General features: G+C 33.2%; 1 protein-coding gene across 1 annotated transcript in view; it reads right to left on the bottom strand.

Annotated features, from left to right (window-relative positions):
* The window catches only part of LOC105625003 (DE-cadherin-like), a 45,476-nt gene that overhangs the window by 10,787 nt on the left and 8,619 nt on the right, over window positions 1-26,070 (bottom strand). Inside the window, exon 2 of the mRNA XM_012206344.1 lies at window positions 4,155-4,228. Within this exon, the coding sequence (XP_012061734.1) occupies window positions 4,155-4,228 (74 nt within the window). The remainder of the gene's footprint in view (window positions 1-4,154; window positions 4,229-26,070) is intronic.

Raw genomic sequence — 26,070 nt, 5'->3', positions numbered from 1 at the left:
AGAGAGAGAGAGAGAGAGAGAGAGAGAGAGAGAGAGAGAATGTGTATCACGATAATAACCGATAACGATGTAAAAAATTTGCAAAGCAAGAAATTAATTTCGCAGATGATAATACGTCGTAATTTTTCAATTCTCTCCAACCTCATGTTAAAACACGGAGGACACGCGTAATAATGCTAAGTATTCTCGCTTTCCCTGGGCGCGCTTACGTTATCTTCAATGTAATCAAATGGTCGCGACATTAATATTCATTACTATTTTCTGTTCCACGGAGGATAACGACATTCTTAGGTAAACAACATTTGGTAAGAAATATAATCCGCGTATGCTCGCAGTGTTTGCTCGCACGGATGGAACACGACGTCTCGGCATCCCTTAGATGCTTAGAATTTCGCGCAACACTTTGCCGACGTCATGCGTTACTCCGGTATAACGCCGGCATTCACTCTTGTACTTTCCAGTCTCATTAATGATAAACAAGTTAACCATGTTTTAACATATTAATCCCATTATATTATATCCGACTTATTATATGGCCGATTCCAAAAGAAAGTTTCACCAATTAAAATCCAATTCAGGACATTTGCTAGATCTTAAAAAAAAAAAATCCGTGAGAATTCCCTGATTTTTTGGACACTTTTATTCAAGCTTTTATTCAAGAAAGACAAAATCAGAGTATCTTTAGACACAGATTCAAAGTAAATAGTTTCATAAAATAGATAATTTTACGTTGCATAAAACTTTTATTTTTTTATTTGCAACAGACAAAAAATTTAGTATCTGTTATAAAGAAAATGTCAATATTTAAGAGGACTTCTTTTTAAATGAAACGAGATTTACAGCATTTCGATATTAAAAATATAACATTTGCAAACAAATGAATAAGATCTTCAAAAAAAATTTCAACAAATGTTCTCCGAGTCCCAATAAAATTCTCGGAGAGTTTCCTGATTTATCAAGATAAAGAAAAGATTCCTAGAGTATTCCAAGTTTCCCAAATTCTTCAAGTAGTAAATATTTTATAATTACTACCATCGTCGTAAGTATGTCCGTAATAGAAGAAAAGCTCTTAAATAGAAACAAGAGCTACAGGTCATCACAAACACCATCATCGTTAACATTACTTTGTTAGTGTGATAAGACAAATACACGATCGTGTTAGTTAGCAATGTTCCATTTAATGTCAGCGTGAATATGATACTTGAGTGAATCCACAGCGGTGCAGGTGTGTCGTAAATCAAGAGAGAAAACTGACATCTTTATGTATGTATACTTATATACGAACAAGCGGCAGCTTCTCTCCCTTAAGGGACTTTGTGCCGAATTTAAACTAACGGTATAAACAAAGTCGCCAGATATATACTCAACTGTTAATTTAATATTGAAAACAAGAAAGCTTTCGTGTGATGCGAACTGCTTGTGACGTGCGACGTTCTTGTTCAATATGTAAAACACTGACAAGCTTCGCCACGACCATCTCTGGTTTCGCAATGTAAGTTTGAAAGTAAAGTAAAAGCAATGAAATTCTATAAAGGAGTCGAGTAATAAACCTTACTCCATTAATGTAGCTACAAGAAAATTATATTTTATTATACGTATATATCATGTATCATGAAAAAAGATCACTGCACTGCGGCGGAACTTTTATTATTCTTTAAGTACGTGATGTTTGATTTTTTTTTCTTAAGGAAAAATTTAATTAAAGTAAGTTAATAAGATATCTCACATTAAAAATTAAAAGTTCGTAACTAATCAAGCCCCTATAAATAAAATAAAAGAGACACGTAATTTCATTTTAAATGTAAAGAAATGTAAATGTTATCATGATACAAAGTTAAATATTGTACGTAACTTGCGCGAAACTATTTTATTATTAGAAATTGTTAAAATAATTGTCTCCATTTTAGCAACATAAAAATAATTGAAACTGTACTCTAACATTGACAGTACAAATAATACTTGGTTAATAAAAAATTACAGATATCCAATGGCTTATTCCCTTCGTAATTACAGTTGAATTTAATTATTAAAATACGGAACGTTTATAAGTAATTCCCTCTACTACATGGAAGTCACATCTGAATCACAGGGAATTTCTCTGACATGTCTATCTGGAATTCACGAGATTAGGTCCCAAACAAGTTCAGCATCCAATTACGGATTTGGCGAAACGGCAATTCTCGTCAGATTGTACTATTTGTCGAAGTCCTGTCTAACGAATCACGCGCATGAAATGACTCCTATGGCTCTTCGTCCGCAAATTCGCGTTCCTACGCTTTACCAAGTGAACTTCGGCGTAACGTCAACGATTTATGAGCGATTCGTAAACAAGTCTCAGGGGCCGCCAACCAAGCTTACCAAAGTGTCTCACACCATAAACATTTTCGCACTTATTCATCAAATGATGAGTGATCTCTGCGAAAATTATTTTTGTATAAAGATTGCATGAAGCGTATCACATAGAATTCGATGTCACATAAAAAATATAAGACCGTTCACTGTTATGCTTCGTGTTTTGACATTGCAAAACGTCGTTGAAGCTCAGTTATTTTCACAAATAATCACATTCCTGATTCACATCCTGATGAAACTGTATTGACATAAGATATTAAAGAATACAATACAATCCTGAGTTAAATAATATTTTGAGTTAAATATATACATATAAATAAATATATATATATATTTGAGTTAAACAATATTTTATTATTTTTATTGTATCTAAATGGAAATATATATAAATGGAAATGGATATATATATATATATATATATTAACATGTGTTCTTAATAAATAATAAATAAAATTTGAATCAAATTGAATACACTTTCCTAAATTAAATTGTTTAATTCAGGAAATTGTTTTAATCAATTAATGTAGAATTTTAGAGAGAAATAGTGGCGACCTACATATATGACTAAAAATAACTCAAATTCAGTGTAATTTGATATTATGAATTTAAGATACTATCTAATTTCATTTGTATTTAAAAGTTTCAAATAAAATCAGAATAAAAGAAATTCATTATTCAGAATATTGCTTCTTTTTATAATATAAGAAAAAATATAATTAAATTAATTTGAAGAACAACCAATATTATAATCAAATAATAAATTAATTTGAAGAACAACCAATATTATAATCAAGTTCTGAATCTAAATAAAAAGTTAGATCAATCAAGTTGATATAAGCATTTAAGAACTATAATATCAATTGGCAAAATACAAAAATATTGCATCATAAACTATTATATATATTATAAATCTAATTTTAGTATCTAATTAAGCATCTAAATTTTAAAACGCTTCATGTAAAACAACAAAGAAAAAGTCTCTTTCAGTTTGGCGCAAACTGCCTAATCAAACACTTCTTTCTATGGAAAAGTTCACTAAGTAAATTTTGATTCTGGTAACAATGTATGATATATTTTATATTTACATTTGATATACTTCAAAGATTAAACAACGTCCGCGTGTTTGTCCCAACTCGATAGTAGGAAATCATTGATCATTGAAGTGAGTTCTATGTCAAACATTACAAGATCACGATTTCATTTGCAAATGTGATCAACAGTTGATAAAAGAAGAGTCTAAATAGAAATCATTAATGATATTGATTTTTCTGTGCAAGTATTAATACTAAATATTATTACATACATTTTGAATAGTATGTCGCATTGGTGAGAAATGCACGATATTGACTTGAATATCCTTTAAAGTTTAGAACTTTCTAAAAACGAGTCTTCTATTTTATTTAACTACAAAAGTAAAACTCTGGGAATAATTAAGATGACGTCATGAAAGCAAGATATATTTTCAATTCGCTATCTCGCGATCTTTTGCATACTCCGTACAACTCCAACAGAATGACAATGAATTCAGCTTGTTGATGTTACATAAAGACGATTAGCAGATGTGCGCACACGGTAAATATTTAAACTGTTCGGCAGATAGGCGATGAAGAAAAGGACAAATCCATTATCCAACTTGCTGAAAAGGTGATTTATACGGGGATCTGGTTGGATCATCCCTGGGATCTTGGATGGTAAAAGAAATCGGGCTCGGTGTCTGAGACAGAAGGAAAGGAGTGTAAATAGCGCGGCGGCGATAGGAGGGGACGAGAAATCGAATCAAGAACGAATTGAGAAGCACTCACCGATAATTTACCCTCACCCGGGAACTGCGATCTCTCGTCCAGGTGCCTCGAGTGCCTCAATCTCGTTGCAGACGCTGTAACATAAAGAAAATACGAGGGATGACGATATCGTCCATTTAAGATATTGCGCACGGTAAAACGTGGATAATCGCTCAAGGACCTTGTTCACATTTAGGAATAATGATATCGTTTTCTTACACGAAAACAAAAATTTGATAGCAAAGAATGTGAACTTTTCTTAGTCTATAATATTTGAGGAGCAGACTTTCAAAACTATATTTTGTCCAAAATTTTATTTTTTCAGTTAGAGATGGTATTGTAGTGTTCAGTATTGAAAAATTTATATTATATCTCTGGAATGTTCAGAAAACATTTTTTTCACCGTCAATTTATATGTATATATGAAGAAATCAAGACATTCAAAATGCATTATGTCCTTTGACATTCTAAAGATAAATAAAATGCATATTTTTAGCAATTGTATTGTTTAACATTTCACATCCTATTGATTGGCATGTTATTATTTTCTATAAAATGTGTAGTTTTCTTGTGGTTTTCTTTCTTGTTTTCTAAAAATTTTAGAACGTATTTTAAAAAAACTACTCCTCGTTTGCAGACAACATATTGCAATATGACGATATATTATCTCATAATCAAACATATATAAATGTATAACTAAATGTATAACTAAATGATACTAAATAATACTAATAAAATAATTATGGTATATATAAGTATACATTATCGTTTTTATCGTAGATCTCATCGAATATATCGTATGTTGAATATTTTAGCAACGTCAACGAAAATAGCAGGCGTTCTGAAGAAAATCAATTGAATAATATATAGAAATATGAGTTAAACGATAAATTTATAATCTAAGAATTGCAATCCCTTGTTAAATGGCACAATTTAATAATTTTTTTAGCTCGCATTTATTCAGCATCGCATTTATTTTATCGGTACATGAATTATCTCATCGGTGCTTATTTTACATTTTTTACACATAATTTAAAATATTAAACGTTCTCTCGATACAGTTTTTAAGAGATCAAATTATCACAATCTCGAGAATTCTCGCGAGTGCTTATAAAAAGAGAACGAAAGTTAAAATATTAGAGAAAATACATATATAACTCGCGATAGAACGATTTTAACTAAATTTCCAAGTGCCGAATACTGAATTAGAAATTATATATCTCGAGGCGGAATACGTTGCAGAGCATCATTCACAATAATGTCTACTCCACCAACACCGAAGAGCGAATATACAACTTGGAATGTTATCTCAGAACTATTCAAGTTACATAAAGTAGACATTTCTAATACTTTAGAGTCTCTTTAATGTACGAAGATGAAGCAAAGGCTTATAGAAGAAAATACTGGTTTCAAGTATGTAAAATTATTTATAATGACTGTTGTTAGTAACTGTTATTGAAAAAAGATGCCTGTTTGTAATTTTAAACAAGATTGTTATTGATATTGTAACGAAAAAAATAATCCGCTTTCACTAAAAAAAGAAAAAAAAGAAATATGCACATACGAGAAAACAGGAAAGAGAAGCGGTACAAAATGCTTTTGTTTTGAATATTTGTTGTTCATATTTTTGAGTTTGAACACCGAAAACGTTCCCTGTCACTCTTTTTGTTAATATTTTCCGACCGCAATAGATGGCAGCGACGAAGCGCTGTCATTCCTGCAGCTTGCGTGGCTCGGCCACAATGCGGTTTACCCGCACTTAATGCGGGCTCTGTCCCGAATTTTAAGTAAATTTGTGCCGCCGTAAAAGCGATATCACCGGAATTGCATAAAATTCAACCGGGCTCGCAAACGTTCACGCCCGAAACCCGTCACTACGAAATATGGTCAAAAACGACAAAATAAATAATATACGACAGGATGAGTGGAAGCTACTAGATATCTTGAGCCATAAATCGCTTGCGCAGATTTTTTCCGACATTGTATTCGATTGATTTTTTTTCCTCGTTTTCCTTTTCTTTTTTTTTATCATTTCATAAAGATTGTTTGATAAAAGTGGCATTTAACAATCTAATCACTCTGACGTTAATGACTATTCATAGCGACGAGATTAATTATGTTTCTCTCGGAAACCTGATAAACGAGTGTCGCTCAACCTGTTTAAAATATAACGTATAACTAGCGCAATTACGCACATATATGACTCGTTGAATGAGGAATCCCCCGATAATTGAATTGGAAATCATACTCCCTCCCTCCCATTTTGTCTCTGTGTCAAAATCATTTGGACAATCGTCACTCAAATTTATTATCAATCATAGTCAATCGAGTACACTCATAACCACGAACCGATCCGTCCTTTCAAACATACAAATTAACACTTTGTCCATTATCTTGTTCCGCTCCAGTTAAGAGTAACATTCATGTAGCACGAGAAGGCTATTTGTATTTTCGCGTTTAGCTGCCGCGTTAACACCATCACTTCCCAACGTCAGCGTCCGTTCCCTTTAGACATCTTCGAGGGGAAAAGCATCCCTTAGCCTAGTTCTTTCGCACCAAAGATCCATTAAGTACTTCGCCTGATATTGCATTCGCCCGCAAAGCTCTCGCATAATAGCGGAAAATTTCTCTATCAAGTTTCCCACGTTACTCCTGTTGTGTTTTACATTATGTTCTATATCGTGCCTCTCAATATGGACCGACTATGGTTCGACTATGATGTAGAATGAAATTATGAAAAATGCTGATGCAATATAATATCGTGGCGATTATTGCTCCATTGAGAAAATTAATGCAATAATGCGACTACTTATAATAACAAGTCGTAACGTCGGAAATAGACGCGATAAATGGAACGATATGCAAACATGAAACGCTAATGCATTCACTTTTTTTTACATATTTTACGAGATCGTATATTCTAATGTTATACTCAAATATCAAAGAGATATTGCAGCGGCACGTTCAGCAAAGATCGCCATTTTTCATTACGTTTGTCAACAATGCAACAGTGACTAGGAATGTCAGCCGTCCATCGACTGGCTGTATATCAACTTTATTTTTTTAATCTGCAGTTAGTTTGGAATATATTCCAATACAAGTACAGGGAAATAGTATATTCCGCAATTTCTTAATATTTTACGTGCCATGAATATTTCATAAGCTGTCATAAGTTAAAATATTGTAAGCTAAAAATCTTTTCTTATTATTATATGCTTACATTTCCCAAAAAAGATGTATGATTTATTGAATGAACGAAAACCACAGGATTCAAAAATACTTTTATCAATTTACTCAGTAACTTAATACTATAAGCTAGCACAAAAGAAGCGACACACGAATTCCATTCGTTTGCGAAAAAAGATTTTCGTGGAGGGAATAAAAAAAAAGAAAAAAAAAGAGAAATTTCTCATACTCGATCGTTAGGAAAAATTTGTGTCATACTGTCCTATATTCTATTTTGTGCCCGAAGAGACCTAACGACATTTATGTCATAAGCCGTAAAAACCAGGTACGTTCTAGCAGATTACAGATGGAGCCGTGTTCCGTATCAAAACCATTTATCGAAGCTATCGACGAGCGAGATTTATTGAATTCGACCGTACCGTTTTCTCCCCCGACCCGCTGTTTTCCAGAGGTGGCAACGTGCAACACTCTTTAATCCACAGCGAAAAACTTTCGATTCGTACCTACACGACATCTGGTATATATATATTGTCCAATCTCATCAAATCTTTCTTCCTTTTTCCCTTCTTTTTTTTTATGAGTGAATGAGAAATTGATCGTTTGCACTTTGATAATTGCTCTTCAACGGATAATCGATTACATCTCGCGTAACGTCAGCTGGAAATTATATTGGAACATCATCTAGTTTATTTAGTGCTCGCGAATCCGCGAAACTTGATAGAGCTTCCGGTGATGAATTTGGTATAACTAATTTACTAGAACGATGCTTAATAAATTTCTCAAAGGTTTATTTGCTCGGCGTATTTATAGAAATCCGCGCAATTCATAATAATAATAACTCTCATTTCACCTCGAATCGCTTTTTGCGAATGACTATAGGTCGAGCTATAGATAATAATGAATAATGAAACGTGAATAATGAAACATAATGATTATATGTATTTAAATCTTACTTTCTGATAAAATGTAACTGATACCGATTCAATTGACACTTATCGCCGGCGTTTTCTGCGATAAATTTTTTCATGAGACACCGTCACACCAACGCAAGAACGATGGAACTCGCTGTGTGAACTGTGGAAATTATTAATCCTCATTTTACTAAGTGCACACTGGAGCCGGTCGACGGGCGTTGTATATTTGTGCCGCTTAAGCACCCCACTGTGCCGGTTATTCCGCTAATACCCAAATCGCGTTACAGCGAGAAGTCGCCTAAACGTAATATACGGACGAATAATTCTTATAATTTTACATATTCGTGTGGCGCCTGAGTTTATCTCCACGAGAGCGCCTCGCGATAAAACGCGCTATTAACTTATTTAATTGGATTAAAACATTTTCCGAATTTATTCGTCTTTTTATTCATTACTGCGCCGCTTATTGTACGAACACGTCCATCATGCTCCATAATTTCGCTAATTTCACGCGGTATGTGCCATCGAGAAATTACGGACGGCGGAAAAAAAAAGAAAGAAATTTATGAAAATGCAAACTTTTTCGCGGGCGTCGATGTCGTCGTCGACAACAGGATCGACTCCGGGAGATGCCATTTCCGGTATTATCGTCGGCGTGGCGTTATCAGCAACGTCATCGGAAAAGCGTCAACTGTGAAAGGATTCACGTCGGCCCGGGAGCCGTTTCGCATTTTTCATATCTCGCCCGGGCATCGCGTCGCGCGATATTTCCTGAAGCGACTGATACGCATCTCTGGGACAATCGCGCCGCACCGCGTCGCGCCGGAAACATGAAAAGCAAAACACGAAATTTATTCCGATAACATCAAACGCTCATTACCAGAAACGAAACCAATTATATTCTCACTTTTCTCCGACGTAATTGCGCGCCATTTGTTGCGGACACGTGGGTCCGACACGGCCCTCTGGTAAATTTTATAAAAAAAAAAAAAAACAATTAAAAATGATTCCGCCACACTGGAACACACTTGCATCGCAAAAAAAAGCTCCCGTGTCCGACAGGCTCTAACGCGCATCATAAACCTTAAAATTTTTGTATGATCGATTTAAGTTATTTATTTGTTCGCTATATAAAATAATTATCGTAATTATCGGATCAATTACGAGCAAGAATTATAAAGCGACCAGATCGAAGAAAATATCAAGAAACACATCGCTGTCCCTGATTTCTAGAATATTATATCTGGATTATTGTCAAAGTGATGCACGCCGAGACTGAACAGCGAGGGTAAAACGGAACATGAAAGTGATAGAGTTGCGAAAGCGAGGTTGCTAATTAGATTCTCAGTCGACGATTGCTCTCTTCTGTATTGAATAATTTCTAAAACGCGTAGCTATTGGCTGCATTCAGCAAAAAGACATCGTTGCAACTGTTGTAAAATTCTTTAATATGATTAGTTTATATATTTAGATTCAGTAAGGAATTAAGAGCAAGACGAATTATATGGAAGAATTTTACAACAGTTACAAAGCTGCTTTAATTGGCCTGTTTTTTAATTTTGAACTAGACTGCACTAAAATTTTCTTTCTCACTTTTGTCAAATATTAAACATGTTCGCAGGAAAAAGCAGAAATTCATTCTTAAATCAACCATATATATTCATATATAAACAAAAATATAAAAGATTTTAGTCTTGATTTTATATTGATATAAGATTTTAACTGAGCAAGTCTCGAATCGAGTGCGAAGTAATTAATTGCATCAACACCAATTTCAAAATCAAGACTAAAAATCTTTGAAATAAGACTATAATATTTTTGTTTGTATATCACACTGAGAGAAAAATGTTTTGTATTTGTAACTACAATTATATATTACTATAATTATGATTATTACTGCTGTAATAATAATAATAACGGTAACTATATGTATATAGCTCTAGCAACAAATGTATATAGTTGGCAACCTAAAATGACTATAATTATAGTTATTATAATCATAAAATAGTTTTTAATAAAAATCATTTTTATGATAATTTCAACTATTTTATTATATACTATTATTATATATTATATAATATATACTATTATAGTTATTTTAGGTTGCCAACTATTATAAATTTGTTGCTAGAACTATATACATACTTACTGTTATTATTATTATTATTACAGCAATAATAGTCATAATATTTTCACTCTCTTAGAGTAAGATTTCGCTCCAAGAAATTTAGAGAGTACCAGTTATTTCACTTTAAGTTCCAAAAGTATATTCTAGTTCAGCTACAGAAAACAGATCTCATGTCTGCCTAATAAGATGGTTACACCTGGTTTAATTAACTGTAATTAAAAAAGTGTTTAGAAAAAAAAAAGGGAAGATACATTGCGCCGAGAAATAAATTAATCGCACGTGCATTGCGAGATGTCACACAGCGATTTTCGAGCGAAATACGGTTAATAGTCCCATGAAGTGTATACATATAGTGAGGTAAGCTGGCCTCGAGGCTCGAGCACGCGATGATAACCCGGAAGGCAAAACGTGTTTATACATTTAGTTTAGGCTTATGCAAATTCCGTATTACATCGTGCACGCATTTCCGTGAACGTGCACGTCGCACGTATGTGTTTGACATATTGCGTTCTGAGCGCGCGACCCAATTCGAAGTCGCATATCCTCGAGGGTGTCTATATAGATCCATATACCTCTTCCCTCCGAAGAGCCGAGAAAGAAGGCTCGCAATTCGCATAATCGCGGCTGTGCAACGCGATATCCTCGACACACTGTCACGAGAAGCGAGAATTGATTTGTTGAAAGATTGCCGAGAATGGGTGCGGCGCACGCCTGCTATCTACCCTGTTCTACGGGGATTATCTAACGTGAGGATTATTGATAACCAGGTCACACGTACCGACATACCTAACGTGACTGGCAATAAGTAAGTAATGCAGTGACACGCGTACAAAACTCCGCGCACGCATCCTTTTTAATGTGCGAAACGCGATGAAAAATTGGCGTGGAAAAAAAGCTTAAATTGGTTTACGGTAAAAATAATACTGGTCATTATTTACTCGGCGGTTTTTATCAGCGCGGATCGTTTCGACAATTAAAGAAAATTAACCGCATTATATTGAGCAGAGAAATTTTGTTTGAAAAGAATCTCAGTGAAAAAATTGTTGATCTTCATTTTACTTTAGGCTAGTTTGCTGTATAAATAACATCATTAAAAATAAAAGAATTAATAAAAAATATATGTATATCATATATGTATATCATTAGAGGTAAAAACATCAATACATATCGTATAATTTATTTCATATCTCTCGATACGGAAATGAATATATTACGCCGATTTATCCTAATTTCACCTCTGCCTCTCGTCCCTCAGTTTCAATCGCAAATATTGTACCTTCGACGAATGATTATAGCTGATGCCAGCGTTATAGTAACGCGAAAGGAGTAAAAGGCGATTTACGTACGTATGCGCAATCATAAAATAGTGCAAAAGAACGAGCGGTCACCAGGATACGGCTGACTGCGGGCGAACGTGCCGCCTCGTGGGTGCATTATGTGCTTTAAGTGCATTCCGTATCGATAATCGAAGCTAAACCAGGCCTCGCGCACAGGCCAGCTTCACGCGAGGGAGAGACGTGGCAATGCAGGGGGCGCGCGAGAGGGAGAGAAATCGCGGCGGTACACTTCTCCACTTTTCCTCTTCACCACTCTCCGCTCTCCGCAACCGACCAACGGGATGGGATGGAACGGGTTGCCGGTGACCGCCGGCTTCTCTACAACGTCCTCTCGTCCACATTCGTTCGTTTATTCGCTCGCTCGCTCGTTCGGCTCCCTTGTGTGTGCATGTTATGGATTACTGTCGCCGCACCTAACTCAATTAAAGCAACTGCCGACTACTTTGCCTCGCAGTCTCGTAAGGCACCTCTCGGGTTTTCGCTTGCGCTACACGCTATCGTGTACGTCGGTCTGGCGCGGTCTTGATATCCCTTACGTGGTATATCGAGGTCAATCTTTAGCTACTTAATCAATCCTTGGCGCTCCATCATCCTTTCAAGATTACTCTTGAGTTTTTTTTCCTTCTGTGCGTTCATTCTCGAGCTATTCTATAATATCAAGGAAAATCTCCGATAACAGATCGCCTAATTCGTGGAGCTATTATCGAATCGGATAAGCAATATCAGTTTTCGACGTCGATAGGCTCTCAATGAGTCATCAATAAATTCTGATGCGACGAAGTATTTATTCTGAATATTATGGCTTCAGTATCCGAGTTTTAAAGACGATATATCCAAATGGGAAATAGGTTGAATCTATTATTGATAATCATTTTTAATTATTTCAGACATTTCCTCAATTTTTTTTCCAAGAAATGTATCAGATATAAATAATGATGTTACAATTTTGGCGCACCAATAATTAGACACTGCAAGTGTATTTAAGTAAAATATACATTTATATATCATACTTAATTATAGGAAATGTGTGTCATCAAAAATTTAGCACCATATTTCATCTTATATTTTTCTAAAATAAGAAAAAGCTATAAAATATTTGGCTTGATATATTAACCAAGTTTTAGTTGAACAAACGTGCAGTTATAAAGATCATTTTTCTTGAAAACAAAGCTTCGCATGACAAACATTTATTGCCACTTCAACTTGCTTCAAACTGTAAAATTACACATGCTTCTTAGTTTTCTAGAGATTTCGTCTTGCCTTATATCACTAGAGGCGTGTTCAGATTCTCATCTAGGTGCTCCCCAGGTATTATGTCATTCTTATCTAATGTACGATAAACAACAAGGATGGAATGATATCTGGATGACACTCGAGTGGAAATCTGAACTCAGCACAACGAGATACTATTAAAGACCGTCGTCTGAGCAAATTTTCATGACTATTAATAGAATCCAGGGGGACTCGGGGATAATTAAAGAACGATGACGTTACTTGCAATTAATAAAAATTTATGATTCCTTGTTAGAAATGTATGTCTATTCAGTATGGATATTTAATAATGGTATTACTATCTAATATTATTGTATTCTCATTAGTTGTGCCAATACTGAATAGGAAATGGACAATGTCCGTTTCATAAGCAGTTGACTTGCTTATTAATCAATTTTATATCCATTATTTGTTGTGTTCTATTCACTAAATGGATTCAGATTTTACAGAATTTTTGTATGCAGTAACTGCAAACAAAGTGTGACATCGTGATTGGAATCCTAAGTAGTTTTCTTTCTTAATTACTAGACAGAAGTTGATATAACTGTTTAATAACTGCTCAAAAAATGCACGAAATTTCTACCAGGGTTATTAACATAAATATTTTGATAATATTTTGATAATTTATTAAATTTTTTATTATATAAACAGTATATAAATAAGTGCGCATACTTTTAATGCTATAATATTTTATATATTGCCGAAAAATTATACGATTTTTTTCTCTGCAGTTATCTTTATTGATAATCAAACTCGGATGATAATATTAAAATCACAATTTTCAATAAAAATCGAGTATTATTAAGTTTTAAACATATGTACATATCTAAGAAACTAATAAATCATAAATTTAGTACTGTATTGTTAGTTTCTTACTCTTAATCACTTAAATTTTAACAAGCACGCGAACTTCTATAAGCGCCGTCTTTATCTCATCGGTGCTTATATTTATAAACAAGTCGAGTATTTTCAGAGTATGCAGCTTACGATGCAATTATGACACAAATAACATTTTTCAATAGTTTTTGAAGGTACACAATTCAAAGATAAATCTAAAGTTCCCATAAGCATATTGAAACATTCCTGGGGTTTATCGCTTGCTAACCAGAACAGGAATTATCGTCGTAAACCGCTGTCGGTTTAGTAAGATACTCTGAGATGCTTACTATGTGGATTCGCATCGTGTTAATAGTCGCGATTAAGTTCGCCATACGCGACACTTTACTTACGTTCATCGGCGAATGCATGATGGTGTAATAACGCGAAATGTACACGTTACAGAAGAGACGATGTACGAGGCATCGCCCTAAAACTGCTGGGTCGTTAGGAGTTTACGAGCTAGCGGTAGTGCTCGAAGGTGCAACGTGCAGCTCCAAATCCACTCATCGTTCACGTCATCCCGGTGACAACCGACACGTCTTGCTACTCGTAAAAAGGTATAGTGTGCATTCGCGTGCATCCGAGCGTGAATCGAGGAACCGACGAAGAATTTCTTTACTCGGAACACACACAGTCTGCCAACAAGACAATATCGCGCGTTTAAACTTATTACATCGAATCAAAACGTCTAATTTCTTCATTATGACTTTGACAATGAGTGTTGAGATCCAGAAGGAGATACTTTCCAACGATTCTATTCTATCGCTTAAACGACATTTCATGATTGGAAAAACTGAAATACGTCTGAAATTTTATGAAACTTTTTCTTTTACTTCGCCGAAAAGAAAGTCAAGACTTAGAGACACAATTCCTTTCTTTGACTTTTTATTAGACTTTTTATTGTTCAGTAAATTTCATATAAATATACTTTTCTGATTTTACATGAAACAACATAAAATTACAAAGAAATCAGATGTGAAGAGCATTAGAGACAAAAGACGCGATGAAACAAATCTCGCCGACTTCTTCATCAAATGACAAACGAGGCAACCATCTCATGGCAGTTTCACGCTCGTGTAAAACACGAGACTTTGCTGCGAATAAAAGAGGCAAACTTTTGAAACACGCGTCGACAATTCGCAACGCAAAGCATCGAAATCACAGAGCAAATTCGCGCGTCGTAACGACTGCGACGCATTGCTGTCAAACTTATAACTTATTACAATTCGCGTGCGTTGTCAAGCCGCACATTTACAAGCCGAAAATGTGCTATGTAGTGTATGGCCCGCATGGAATTAACGCACGCAGTAGTTCACGTTCACATAAAACGCAGATTTACAGTTGCCACTTTTGTACCTTCAATAATCCGCGAAGCACGCAGATCTACATGCAATCATGCACGTGGCTCGTTGGACATGAAAGCATCATAGCGATATTTGATTGACATTTTATAGTGGAAACGATCGACATCGAGACCGTCATGACGGATTACCGAACGCATGGAAAAACTGATCGCAAAAACGGACATTGATTCGTTAGCGAATATATATTGATCGTATTCTGAAAACATTAAGAAAAGAGAAATAAATTATTTGACCGATTTTGAGTAAAATGACGTCTACAATGAAATTTTAAGGCGCAAGAGTAAAAAAGTGATCAAATAGCCGATAATTTTTCTTGCGGCTGTGATTGGTCAATTTCTTATATGAATAGTCTTATATGAATAATCTTATATAATATGTATCTATATAAATTCTTAACCCTATATGATTAATACTGTCAATATTAACAAATTCTGACAATATCACTGATCGTGTGTGATTAATATTGATGATGGATTGACGTAGAATACTGACAGTGATCTGGATTTTGATTATTGAGCATCAGAATCGTTTTATTAGCATCCATGTCACAGTATGTCGCAGTGCAATAGATAATGTAACGTAAAATTAAATATAAAAATGAAATATATTGGGTTGTCCGGAAAGTTCATGCCGATTTTGAAGGAAAATTGAAACGCAGAAGATTTAAATTTTTAATATACATTTATTAAATTTAAATCTTTTGCGGCACGAACTTTCCGGACAACTTAATATAATACTGAGATTAAGATTGTAAAATCTTAAGATTGTAAAAATGTACTAAAAATATTGATATTTATTGTCAGTATTACTGATTCAATATTACTAATTAATACTATTGATCGTGTATGTAGAGTCACCTTTAAATACTTTAGTAAAATTATTATTCCCATGCAGATGTTGTTTAATATACACACTAGTCCTTGAGATTGATATCGAATATAATATATAATTATCACTCGAGAGAATCAAATCTTTGTTAATATGGCGCAATAAATAAGGACAAGGAATTGAGAACACAACTATACGCGCTCGTACAATGTGACTATTTCAGCTATGAAGCGTTAGTATTTGCCGTAAACGCTGTTTATTCCAACGACTCCGGCTATTATTTCATGTATTAATTTCGAGATACCGCAAATAGGAGATACATAAAAGATATCATTGAACTCTCCAAGTTAAATTTACGACAGATTTACCTGGTTTCTTCGATGTTTCGCACGAATGTATAAATAAAGAACAATTATATTAGGGCAGAAAAAGTCACCCGAGAAAATTTTCGATACAAATGACAGTTAAAAATACTCGAAGAAATCCTTGATACAAATGAGATTTAAAAATATACAAATCACTGTAAAAAATATGTCCGAGAAGTGATCTCGAAATGTCCAACTAGCATGGAATGTTGTATTTCTAAAAACATCCTTGAATAGGGACCACAAAGGTGGAGCAGCGAGAAAGAAGAGCGAAGGAGATCATGGCTGGAATGCTTTTGTGTCGTCAAATGAAATTTTAGCTTCGCGTGACCCGTGTCAGACCACGACACTACCTCTCATCACTCCTTACCTGTGTTTTTTTTTTCCATGTCATCTTCTCCATCTGTGTATCATAAAAAAAATAGTAGAGCCGTCGTCATCGCGTGTACAGTTATCGTACAGTTATCAGTCGCCATGCATTCCGCCACTCGGAAGTATAGGATTTTATACACCTCGGTGTATAAAATAATCAACGATGCACATATATACATACATACATTTCGTATCATGTGCACTCAATAGATGTATTGACTCGTGTAGTACATATAAGGTAATTCGAGAGAAAATGCCACAAGAGAGAAGATGTCTCTTTATTTATAGTTTTTTTTAGAATGCGCGTTGGCCATACTGATTGTGCAAAAGTGTGTGGTAAACAGTGTGCAGTTATCGGCAGAGATGAAATATAATATTCATGCCAATGTTGATTGGAAAAGATTATACGAAATACGAAAAGGTAGTGAGGTCGTGAAACATGCTCTTTGTAATATTTGATAATAGCTAAGGTAATAGCTAAGGTCTGTATATTTCGATGTTTATTATAAAATCGAGTAAATAATATACAGTTTTAATAAGTGTTCCCTGGCGGTCATGTGATATAGATTATAATTTGTAATATTCTTATATGCAATTGAATGTATTTCTCTTATACTTGGGAATAAAATGACAATAAATGCAAATCACAATTTTTCCTGCTTGAAATCGTTATTACAATGATTTTAATGAATTAAAATTTTGCTTTAAATAATTCGAAATATTTTAAGTTAATGAAATGCTGTTTAAACGAATAAAAATATGTTCAACTTACTTCCCAAAATACTTTCTTTTCTCAATTTATGTTTTTATCATACCTATGGACTGTAAATAAATAAAATTTGCAAGTTTATATTGCATCACATTATTTAATTGTTCGTAACATTTTCTCTCGTAGAAAGTGACATCTTATCCATATATATAGAGGAAAGATGCCACTTTTGCAAGGTATAATATATTAATTTTTTCCAATAATGCGGAATATTAAATTTATAAATTTGTGTAAAGAAAGGTCTCTAGAATATAAATAATATTTTTTCGTAACTTATTGTAATTCCATAACATTAAGAAGTTATTCAAGAATACAGGCTTAAGTGTGGTCAATTATCTTACATTTCCTTAAACAGGCTAAAATTCGGGGATAAAATATCCGTGAATCGCGACGGTGAGCGCTTGATTCTCGCCAGAGATGGCAATAAATACTTACGAGATAACGTAGGAAATGAAAAAAAATGCTATTCACGTACGACACCATACCACAGAAAGTCAGCGTGGAATTTTATGACGGAATTCCTTTCGGTTCCTCGATATGCATTTCTCACTGGATCTTCTGATCTGAATTCGCGGCGTTATTCAGCATCGCCTGTACAGTGAACGAACTGAGAAACCAACGGCGTCCTTCAACAATACTTGAGAATGACCTTTCGAGAAACCAAGATTTCTTGTCGTTTTATATTGCGAAAATGTAAAAATTCGAGAATTCATAAGCACGCCAACATATCATCACAGGAACGAAGAATGGGTAGTCTGATTTATGTGATGGCTACTAAAACTTTTCCATGTGTTAGAAGCCATTTAGAATCCGCTAGAACGTAATAGCGCGAAGAAATTTGCACCGTACAGTAATTGCCCACACAGTGCTTCCTTTGATCGGTCCTCTTGGCTCCAGAAGAATCCGCGATGTTTCCGTGCGAGATGGAACATTTTGATTCGGTCAGCGATTCGGAATGCGCAATGTGTCGGAATGAAGTTATGTGATTTACGCATTACGCAAAAAAACAAAAGTTCTCATTCATAAAAGCTGAGTAAAGGCAGAAAGCTAAGATTCGCCGATTCGATGATAGCTATACGCTTAATTAAATATAGTTGAATAGAGAGAGACGTGATGTGCCCGTTTGCGTGTTATACACTTGAATACAAAGATCCCATCGACTCTATTTGAAACGCATTAACAGAGTATTGTACATCGAATGATTGTCTACACAAAGAGATTAGGAGGGTCGAACGAAATATATCCTATTCCTCTTCCGGTATTGTTTTCTTCTCCGGACCTATTGTCCGTCGCTCATTGTCATTTTCGTGCCGGTAGGAAGATTAACGTGTGCAATATCCCAGAGTCGATTTCTCTATCTCTCTTTACTCCTAACTCTCAAATTGTGTTCCTTCGAGCCGACAGAGTAGTACGGATACGATACTTCCGGAATCAAGCCACGGAGCCATTCGTACCGAAATATTGCGCCAAATCTCCGAAACTGAAAGGAACAAGGCTCGATCGGAAACTGACTCGCGTAATACACATTTTGCGGAAGAGTATTGTTGTTTCGCTACGATCAATTGCCTATTGTGCGACATAGTTGATCGTCGTCGAAAATCCAATACAGTAGAACTATCGGTGACTGACCTTTTCTATGATGAGAGTCCATCCTTTTCCGTGGCAGATATCGTGGGACCGATATATTTTGACGCTGGCGCGAAATCATTTAGGATAAAGACTCTCAGAGTCACGCGCGAAATCTATATTTTTGACGCCTTTCGCTCGATATCAGGTCTTTGATAGCGGCGTCGAATGGAAGGGCTACTTAATTCCGTGATGGCCCGCAGTTATACCTGAGTTATCGTCCACTTACGATAAGAACGTAAATCACGCGAATCTTCTAGGAGTTACACGCGAATTCTCTGGGAGTTAAACGTGAGATTCCTTACATTCTACTATCTTTCTTTTTTTTTTTTCTTGCTAATTCCGTCTTCCAGTCGGAGCAATACAAAAACATTAGAAATGAAAAATATGCGGATAAAATTTTCGTTACCGTTTATCAATAATTACAATAATTACAGTTTCGCGCTACTTATCATTCATGTGATAAGATCTCCGATTTCACTTCTGCTTTGTAGTCACAAAAACCATCGATTTATTTTCAAGTTAAATCTCGATTTTCCGTAACGAGTAATTTAATCTTCCTACTCCGTTTTCAGAATCATTAATTATCACGAAGAATATCAGGAAGAAATTAATATTTGTCTATATCTAAGCTTCTTCATAGTTGAAATCACGCTCTGATACCTGTTACGCATCTTCAAACAATGACGTCGAATTTAGTGAGGTCTCACTTTATCTTGACTTTCGAGCAAAGACTATTTATAGAAACTTGACCAGCGTGGTGCATTCAGTTTGAATTGCCGTAAGCATTTACAGAAGTTATTTAAGAGGGCAGAGGGAGAGCACGAAACGATAAAGAGCACATTTTCTGATAAGACACGGTGAATAGTAGTTAGGAATAGCAGTAGAGGGTGTTTTAAACTCTCGTGATGATCTGCAAGATTAGTTCAAATATGTCCCCTTTCGACTTACCTTTTGAAAATAATCTGATTTCGGACACCTCGATTAATGGTAGAAATGCTATCGTTTAATTTATTCAATATAATTGTAAATTATTTCGTTCGTCATTATGGTCATCCAATAAATGAAATTAAGTTTATAAAATATGGGATATTAATACTAAACATTTGAGAAAAACATTTCAAAATCGTTATTTACGAATTAAAATGACATCGAGATTCGAAAAATCAATCGCAAAAATCATTTTACGCACACGGACATTATTGAATAAAATAAAAATTCGTCACGATTACATTAATGAACTAATCATATCAGATTCGTATCATTTCGCACGTATGATTTTAATTACGATAATTATCGATGACTCACATCCACGGAAGCGATTTCATTTGCGGCATTAACAATACCGATGATTACGTATCTCGATTAAATCCTCGTTGATTTCATTTAAAGTTGAATCCCGATACAATAGGTTTGGAACAAACAATTTCGCACAAATATCTGAAATGTCATATTCTACAAGCAAATATATACATTCGTAATCGAATATCGTTTTTTTCTCTTTTCGTATTCTTTAAATTTTTTGAGTGGAATCTCACTCTGAAAAGTGAAAGTTGAATCAATTTTTAAAAAGAATGACTTAATTTTTAATATTAACAGTGAGATGATTTCGTTCTTCAAAGTAAATTTACGTTCATTCTAAAAATTTTTAGAGAGTACGTATTTTTTTATATGTTTTCTTCAGTATAAGTTTCAGTTTATCAAAATGACAATATTACATTATAGAATTTGAAATATCTCATAACTTTAAAAAAAACTTTCACTCGTCATTACGGTTCCCATTAAAAAAAAACAACTTTCTTTTTAAAATAGGATGAATTTCCTCGTATTGTATTTTCATACCATTCGCATGATATTCGATAATGTTTCGACCGCATTTTGACATACCATGTCGCATTGGATTTCGAGCTATTTTATTCCAAAATAGACATTGATTCAATATTGATGTATATATGACATTGATTCAATATTTATGTATATATGATATGTATGTTTTCAGTGTAGCTTTTATAACTGCAGTAAGTGAAAAGTCTCACTGAATTAATGAAAGTCGATATCACAAAACAATTACAAATTCGCAGTCATAGACTCATTCAATATCGTTGATAATGACGTCATCACTGACGTTTTTTCTGCGCTGCGTTCACTTTGGGCGCTCATATTATATGTTGCATCGAGAAAAAAATTTGATATTTGTAATTATTACATATTGCTATAATTCTGATTATTATAATGTATATAATATTAATTCTCAACTACGTGTTTCGTTTTAGAATCTTAATTTACATGTCCAAATCACCCACGGCGTTTTTGACTGGCTTTTTAATTATCACAAATCTCAATGAAAAATTTTTTTTAATACTGGAAATGTATAGAATCGAAATATCAAAATATAAAAAGTTTTGATAATAATTGAAAAAATTACGCCAAAAAATATTAAAGAACAATTTGTGAAGAGTGCAGCAATAATGAGTTTTTTATTTCTCAAAAAATCATATCTTTATGATAAAAAGATACTGATAAAAATAAGTAATGTTTTGAAAAGAGGAAAATGTGAACTTAAAAAAAGATACATTATATTAATTCATTCCAAAAAGTGTAATTATTTGCACGACTAAAGTGAGAACATTTTTATACATGCTCAGAAAAAGAGGTATGTCAAGTATTTTCTTCATTAAAAAATACAATGAAAATATGTTATGTTAAATATATAACGATTTCGACATATTTACTGACGATTTTATAACTCTGAGAAAAATAGAGCGATCGTACCTTCATACATGTATGTTCTATTATAAAAATAATATTAAAATATTTTTATGCGGTTAAAAAATTACTATTGCATCACGAAAACCATTATTGATTGCTTTTCGATACATTGGAATTTAATCACTGCCACCTAAATAAAAAGTATGGGCAACGAAGTAACAATCATATTGTATCAATAGTATTAATTTAAGCATTCCAAATTATGTTAAACAATCGAGGATACATGGTATTCATGGTGACCCATGATGCCCCGATTTTCTCTACTTGAATAACAGCGCTAATAGACAGCCATTTATTAAAAACGAATTTTCACTTTCGGCAAAAATCTATTAAATTTGACGAGTTCAAGTTATTGAAGCCAAATTTTTATTGCATCACAATTAGCGTCAAGACAACAACGAAACAATTGCATCATGGCGATCGACAGAGAACGATTCCAAGTTTTTTTATTCTCTCACTTCAACTCTGCAATATTAACTGTATAAAAATAGTGACAGAAAAATTTTCACCCGAGTCCAAATGAGTTCACTCATATAGTTGAGAGAGAGGGGGGTTAATATAATAATAATAATAATAACCATATGTATAATTCTAGCAACAAATGTACCTAAAATGACCTAAAATGATAATTAGTTATTATAACTATAATTAGTTATTATAACTATAAAAATGTTGAAATCATCATAAAAATGATTTAAATGATTATAAATTATAATCATTTTAAGATTATTATCACTAATATTATAGCAGTAAAGTTCTAGTAAAATGTTATCATCACAAATACCAAGCATTTTTCTCTCAATGTGTAAGTTTCATTCTTTGTCACTTATTACATAATGCGGAAGGATGATAAAATAAAGCTTACAGTCTAAACGCTCAATACGAACGAATCCTGAGAGATATTGCGAGGCCTTATTATTCATTTGTTAACGATAAGCTGAAGAGCACGATATGTACGGGGTCAAACCTGAGCTTAACTTAAATATGTACTTGATGGAATGTAATAGTCTCGGAATGATTTTGCAGACGGGATGTCAAGCAAGATTGCCACATCTGCGTCTCATGAACCCCGTGTCTTATACTTAAATATGCATTGTGCATTCTTCGTACTCTGACAATGGCTTCCATTATTCATAGACATAAAACATACAATTTGCATTCGTCTTTCTTTTTAAATTCTTTATAATTAATTTTAATTATATTTAATATTGTATATTACATTGTATAATATTATTTGTATAATATTATTTAATATTGTAGGTAAAACATGTACTCTAACAAACGGAGAATTAACGTAAGAAAAATCATAATCATGATAATAAGAAATTAAATATTGACAATTCAAAATATTTCGCTATAATATCGAGCAAAAATGCCACTTTTTCTTATTCTTTGATGTTTATTTATTAATAATAAGAAAATCTCTTGTTTTAGAGAATAAAAAAAATAGATTTTTTTTTCATAAATCGACAATAGAGAATAATCTCCTCTTCGAGAATATGTTCCTAAAATTTTAGAAATTCAAGTCCTTCGGTATAAATTCAACGCTTGTCTATACGAATGCACGGCGCATAGGTATAATAATTAAAAAAAAATGACAGAGTTCGATTGAACTTTGCGAGAAATATAAAAATCTTAATGACAAAATAGAATCAAAAAGTTTTCAACGAGCGATTGTAGGTGTCGAGTTTCTTATTCTAAAATACAAAAAAAATTTTAAAGAGTCCTGACAGTTCTGTTGAAAGTTCTGGGTAAGGTCTCGCGAAGTTCAAAAGTCTTAATAAGGAAATTGGATTAAACTAATATTTTTAAATGCCTATTTAATAATATTTGTTATGCCTATTTTTTGAATACTTAATTTAGGTATTCAATCATATTTTTTTTACTTTCTCGCACAGAACTATTTCTAAAATACGTCTGATACGATGAACTCTGGAACTATTCGAAATCTATCCAGAACTCTCAAGAAAAATAATTTTTTTTCAAAAATGAGGTGCTGCGTAAAGTTAGCCCCCGTATCTTTAAATCGCATTTTCATATCTTTAATGGAAATATTTCTTAAAACTATCAGGAACTCTGGAATTATCAAAAATCTATACAGAACTCTTAAAAAATTAATTTTTTTTTTAAACGGGGAATCAGCGTCATAGGATTGTGTTTCGTACCCTAAACCTTGCGATAAGCACAGACAAAAAAATATGGATCTAATATTGTTTAATGCTCTATAACATAGCCAAAGCTCATTAAAATCAATGAGGGTCGGTTTTCTTGTTAGCAATACGAGAGAGACCCGAGTAGCTTATAGAATGGCTCAAAATGAATTTCATAAGGAAGCTGAAGAATTATTGTCCCTAGAATAACAGATTAGCTTCCGAGTAAATACTCAAGAACTATAAATCGAAATCTTTAAACGCGTTTTTTTTTCGAAATTTATTTTTCCTTCAATTTTGTGTACACGAAATGAAAAAAAAATATTTGACCAATCAACTTTTTATAGGGCTCATTAGTTAATAGTTAAACCATCTTTGATAAACCTAAAAAATTAAATAAATATCAACATTAACAGTTTTTTTTGCATGAAGAAGTGGCTACTATGAAAATCGTAATTTTTTTTTTTAAAGTTGCACGAAATTTTAATTAATATACATTAAAAAAAATTTTGTTTAAGTTCATTTAGGATAAAAAAACTACCAATTATAACTATTAGGTGTAACGGGAGATTAGCCGTTAGATGTAACGGGAAAAACGCCACGAACTTTTTCCCATACCTAATATTTCTTAATTTTTTACTTTCAGTAAAAATGACTGTCGCTAGGATGTACACAAAATCATAACATCGTGGTAAAGCGCCAAATTATTAAACTACTGTTTATATTTTTATTATTTATAATACTTTTTTTTACATAAAAATTTGTATTCTACAATAGTTATCAAAACATGCAAGAAGTTTTAAAACGATAAATATTAGTCTTCCTTTTGAAAAAAATTACAAAAAATCTCTATTTTTTCGGTTTCTTAAAGCAGGAGACCTCCTTAAACAACCGATAATTAAACGATTATTTGAAATATTGATGTATCAATCATTGCAATCAATCATTAAATAGGCAGTAGATAAAGTAAATAATTCCACTAATCACCATTTTATTTTTCAGTTTTAATTAAGTACACAAATAATATCCACAACATGTAGTAATGAGATTTTTATGAAGATTATTCTGCTCTATTCCAAGAAAAACTGTCTTCTCACAGACGAATTATCGAGAAATAAATGACATAATTTAAAATTATCGGTCACGCAACTAATGTTGGGGTAGGAAAATGTGGTAACGGATTCGATGGATATGAAATAGCAAAACGTTAAATTTAGAGCTTGATCGATTTTCAATCAAGTAACAGAAGGCTCGTTACTAGTATGACACTGTTACTAGTATGACGCTGTTACATTAATAACGCCAGTAGAAGTGTCTATATAATATGATGCCGCAATCTCGCCTAAAGCGAAACTCTTCTCAACTTCGGTAATATATATCGATATTCAGTCCTTTTTCATTCAATCATGATGAATAAGTAAATATAGCTGGATATGGAACGAAAAAAATTAATCTAGAACATAAACTGAGTATCTACATCCATTTCTGAATAAAGTAACTCCGATATAAAGAAATCTATTATTTTTGCATGAAATTGAATGGAAAAATAATGGATTTCTTTTTACTATATCTAATATATATATACATATACATACGCTCTCAAAAAATTTAATTTATTAAGTATTGTACTATTTACTATATTTAAGGTAAATGAACCAGTAAAAATTTTGTACTATGAAAAAAATATTAGAAATTTGAAATACTTATTTTTCATATTAAAAAAAGAACTTTTTGAAACCCTTGCACACATTAACTTATAAACTGTGTTTATAAAGTTTTATTAAAAATTAAGAATGATAAATAATGTATATAAAGTGATAATTACAATCTTTTACAAGTATTATGAGGTAGGTACATATAATGTATTTATTGCATTTAATCCACTGAATCCAATCTGCGCACTTTATATATTTTGGATATAAATCCCGCTCAACTAAAAATAGTTATTTTTAGTTATAAGTTAATGTGTGCAAGGGGT

Source organism: Atta cephalotes (genome assembly GCF_000143395.1).
Source record: "Atta cephalotes unplaced genomic scaffold scaffold00103, whole genome shotgun sequence".
Lineage (NCBI taxonomy): Eukaryota > Metazoa > Arthropoda > Insecta > Hymenoptera > Formicidae > Atta > Atta cephalotes.
Note: the sequence above shows the minus strand (reverse complement) of the source record. Positions and strands in the feature narration are given on the sequence as shown.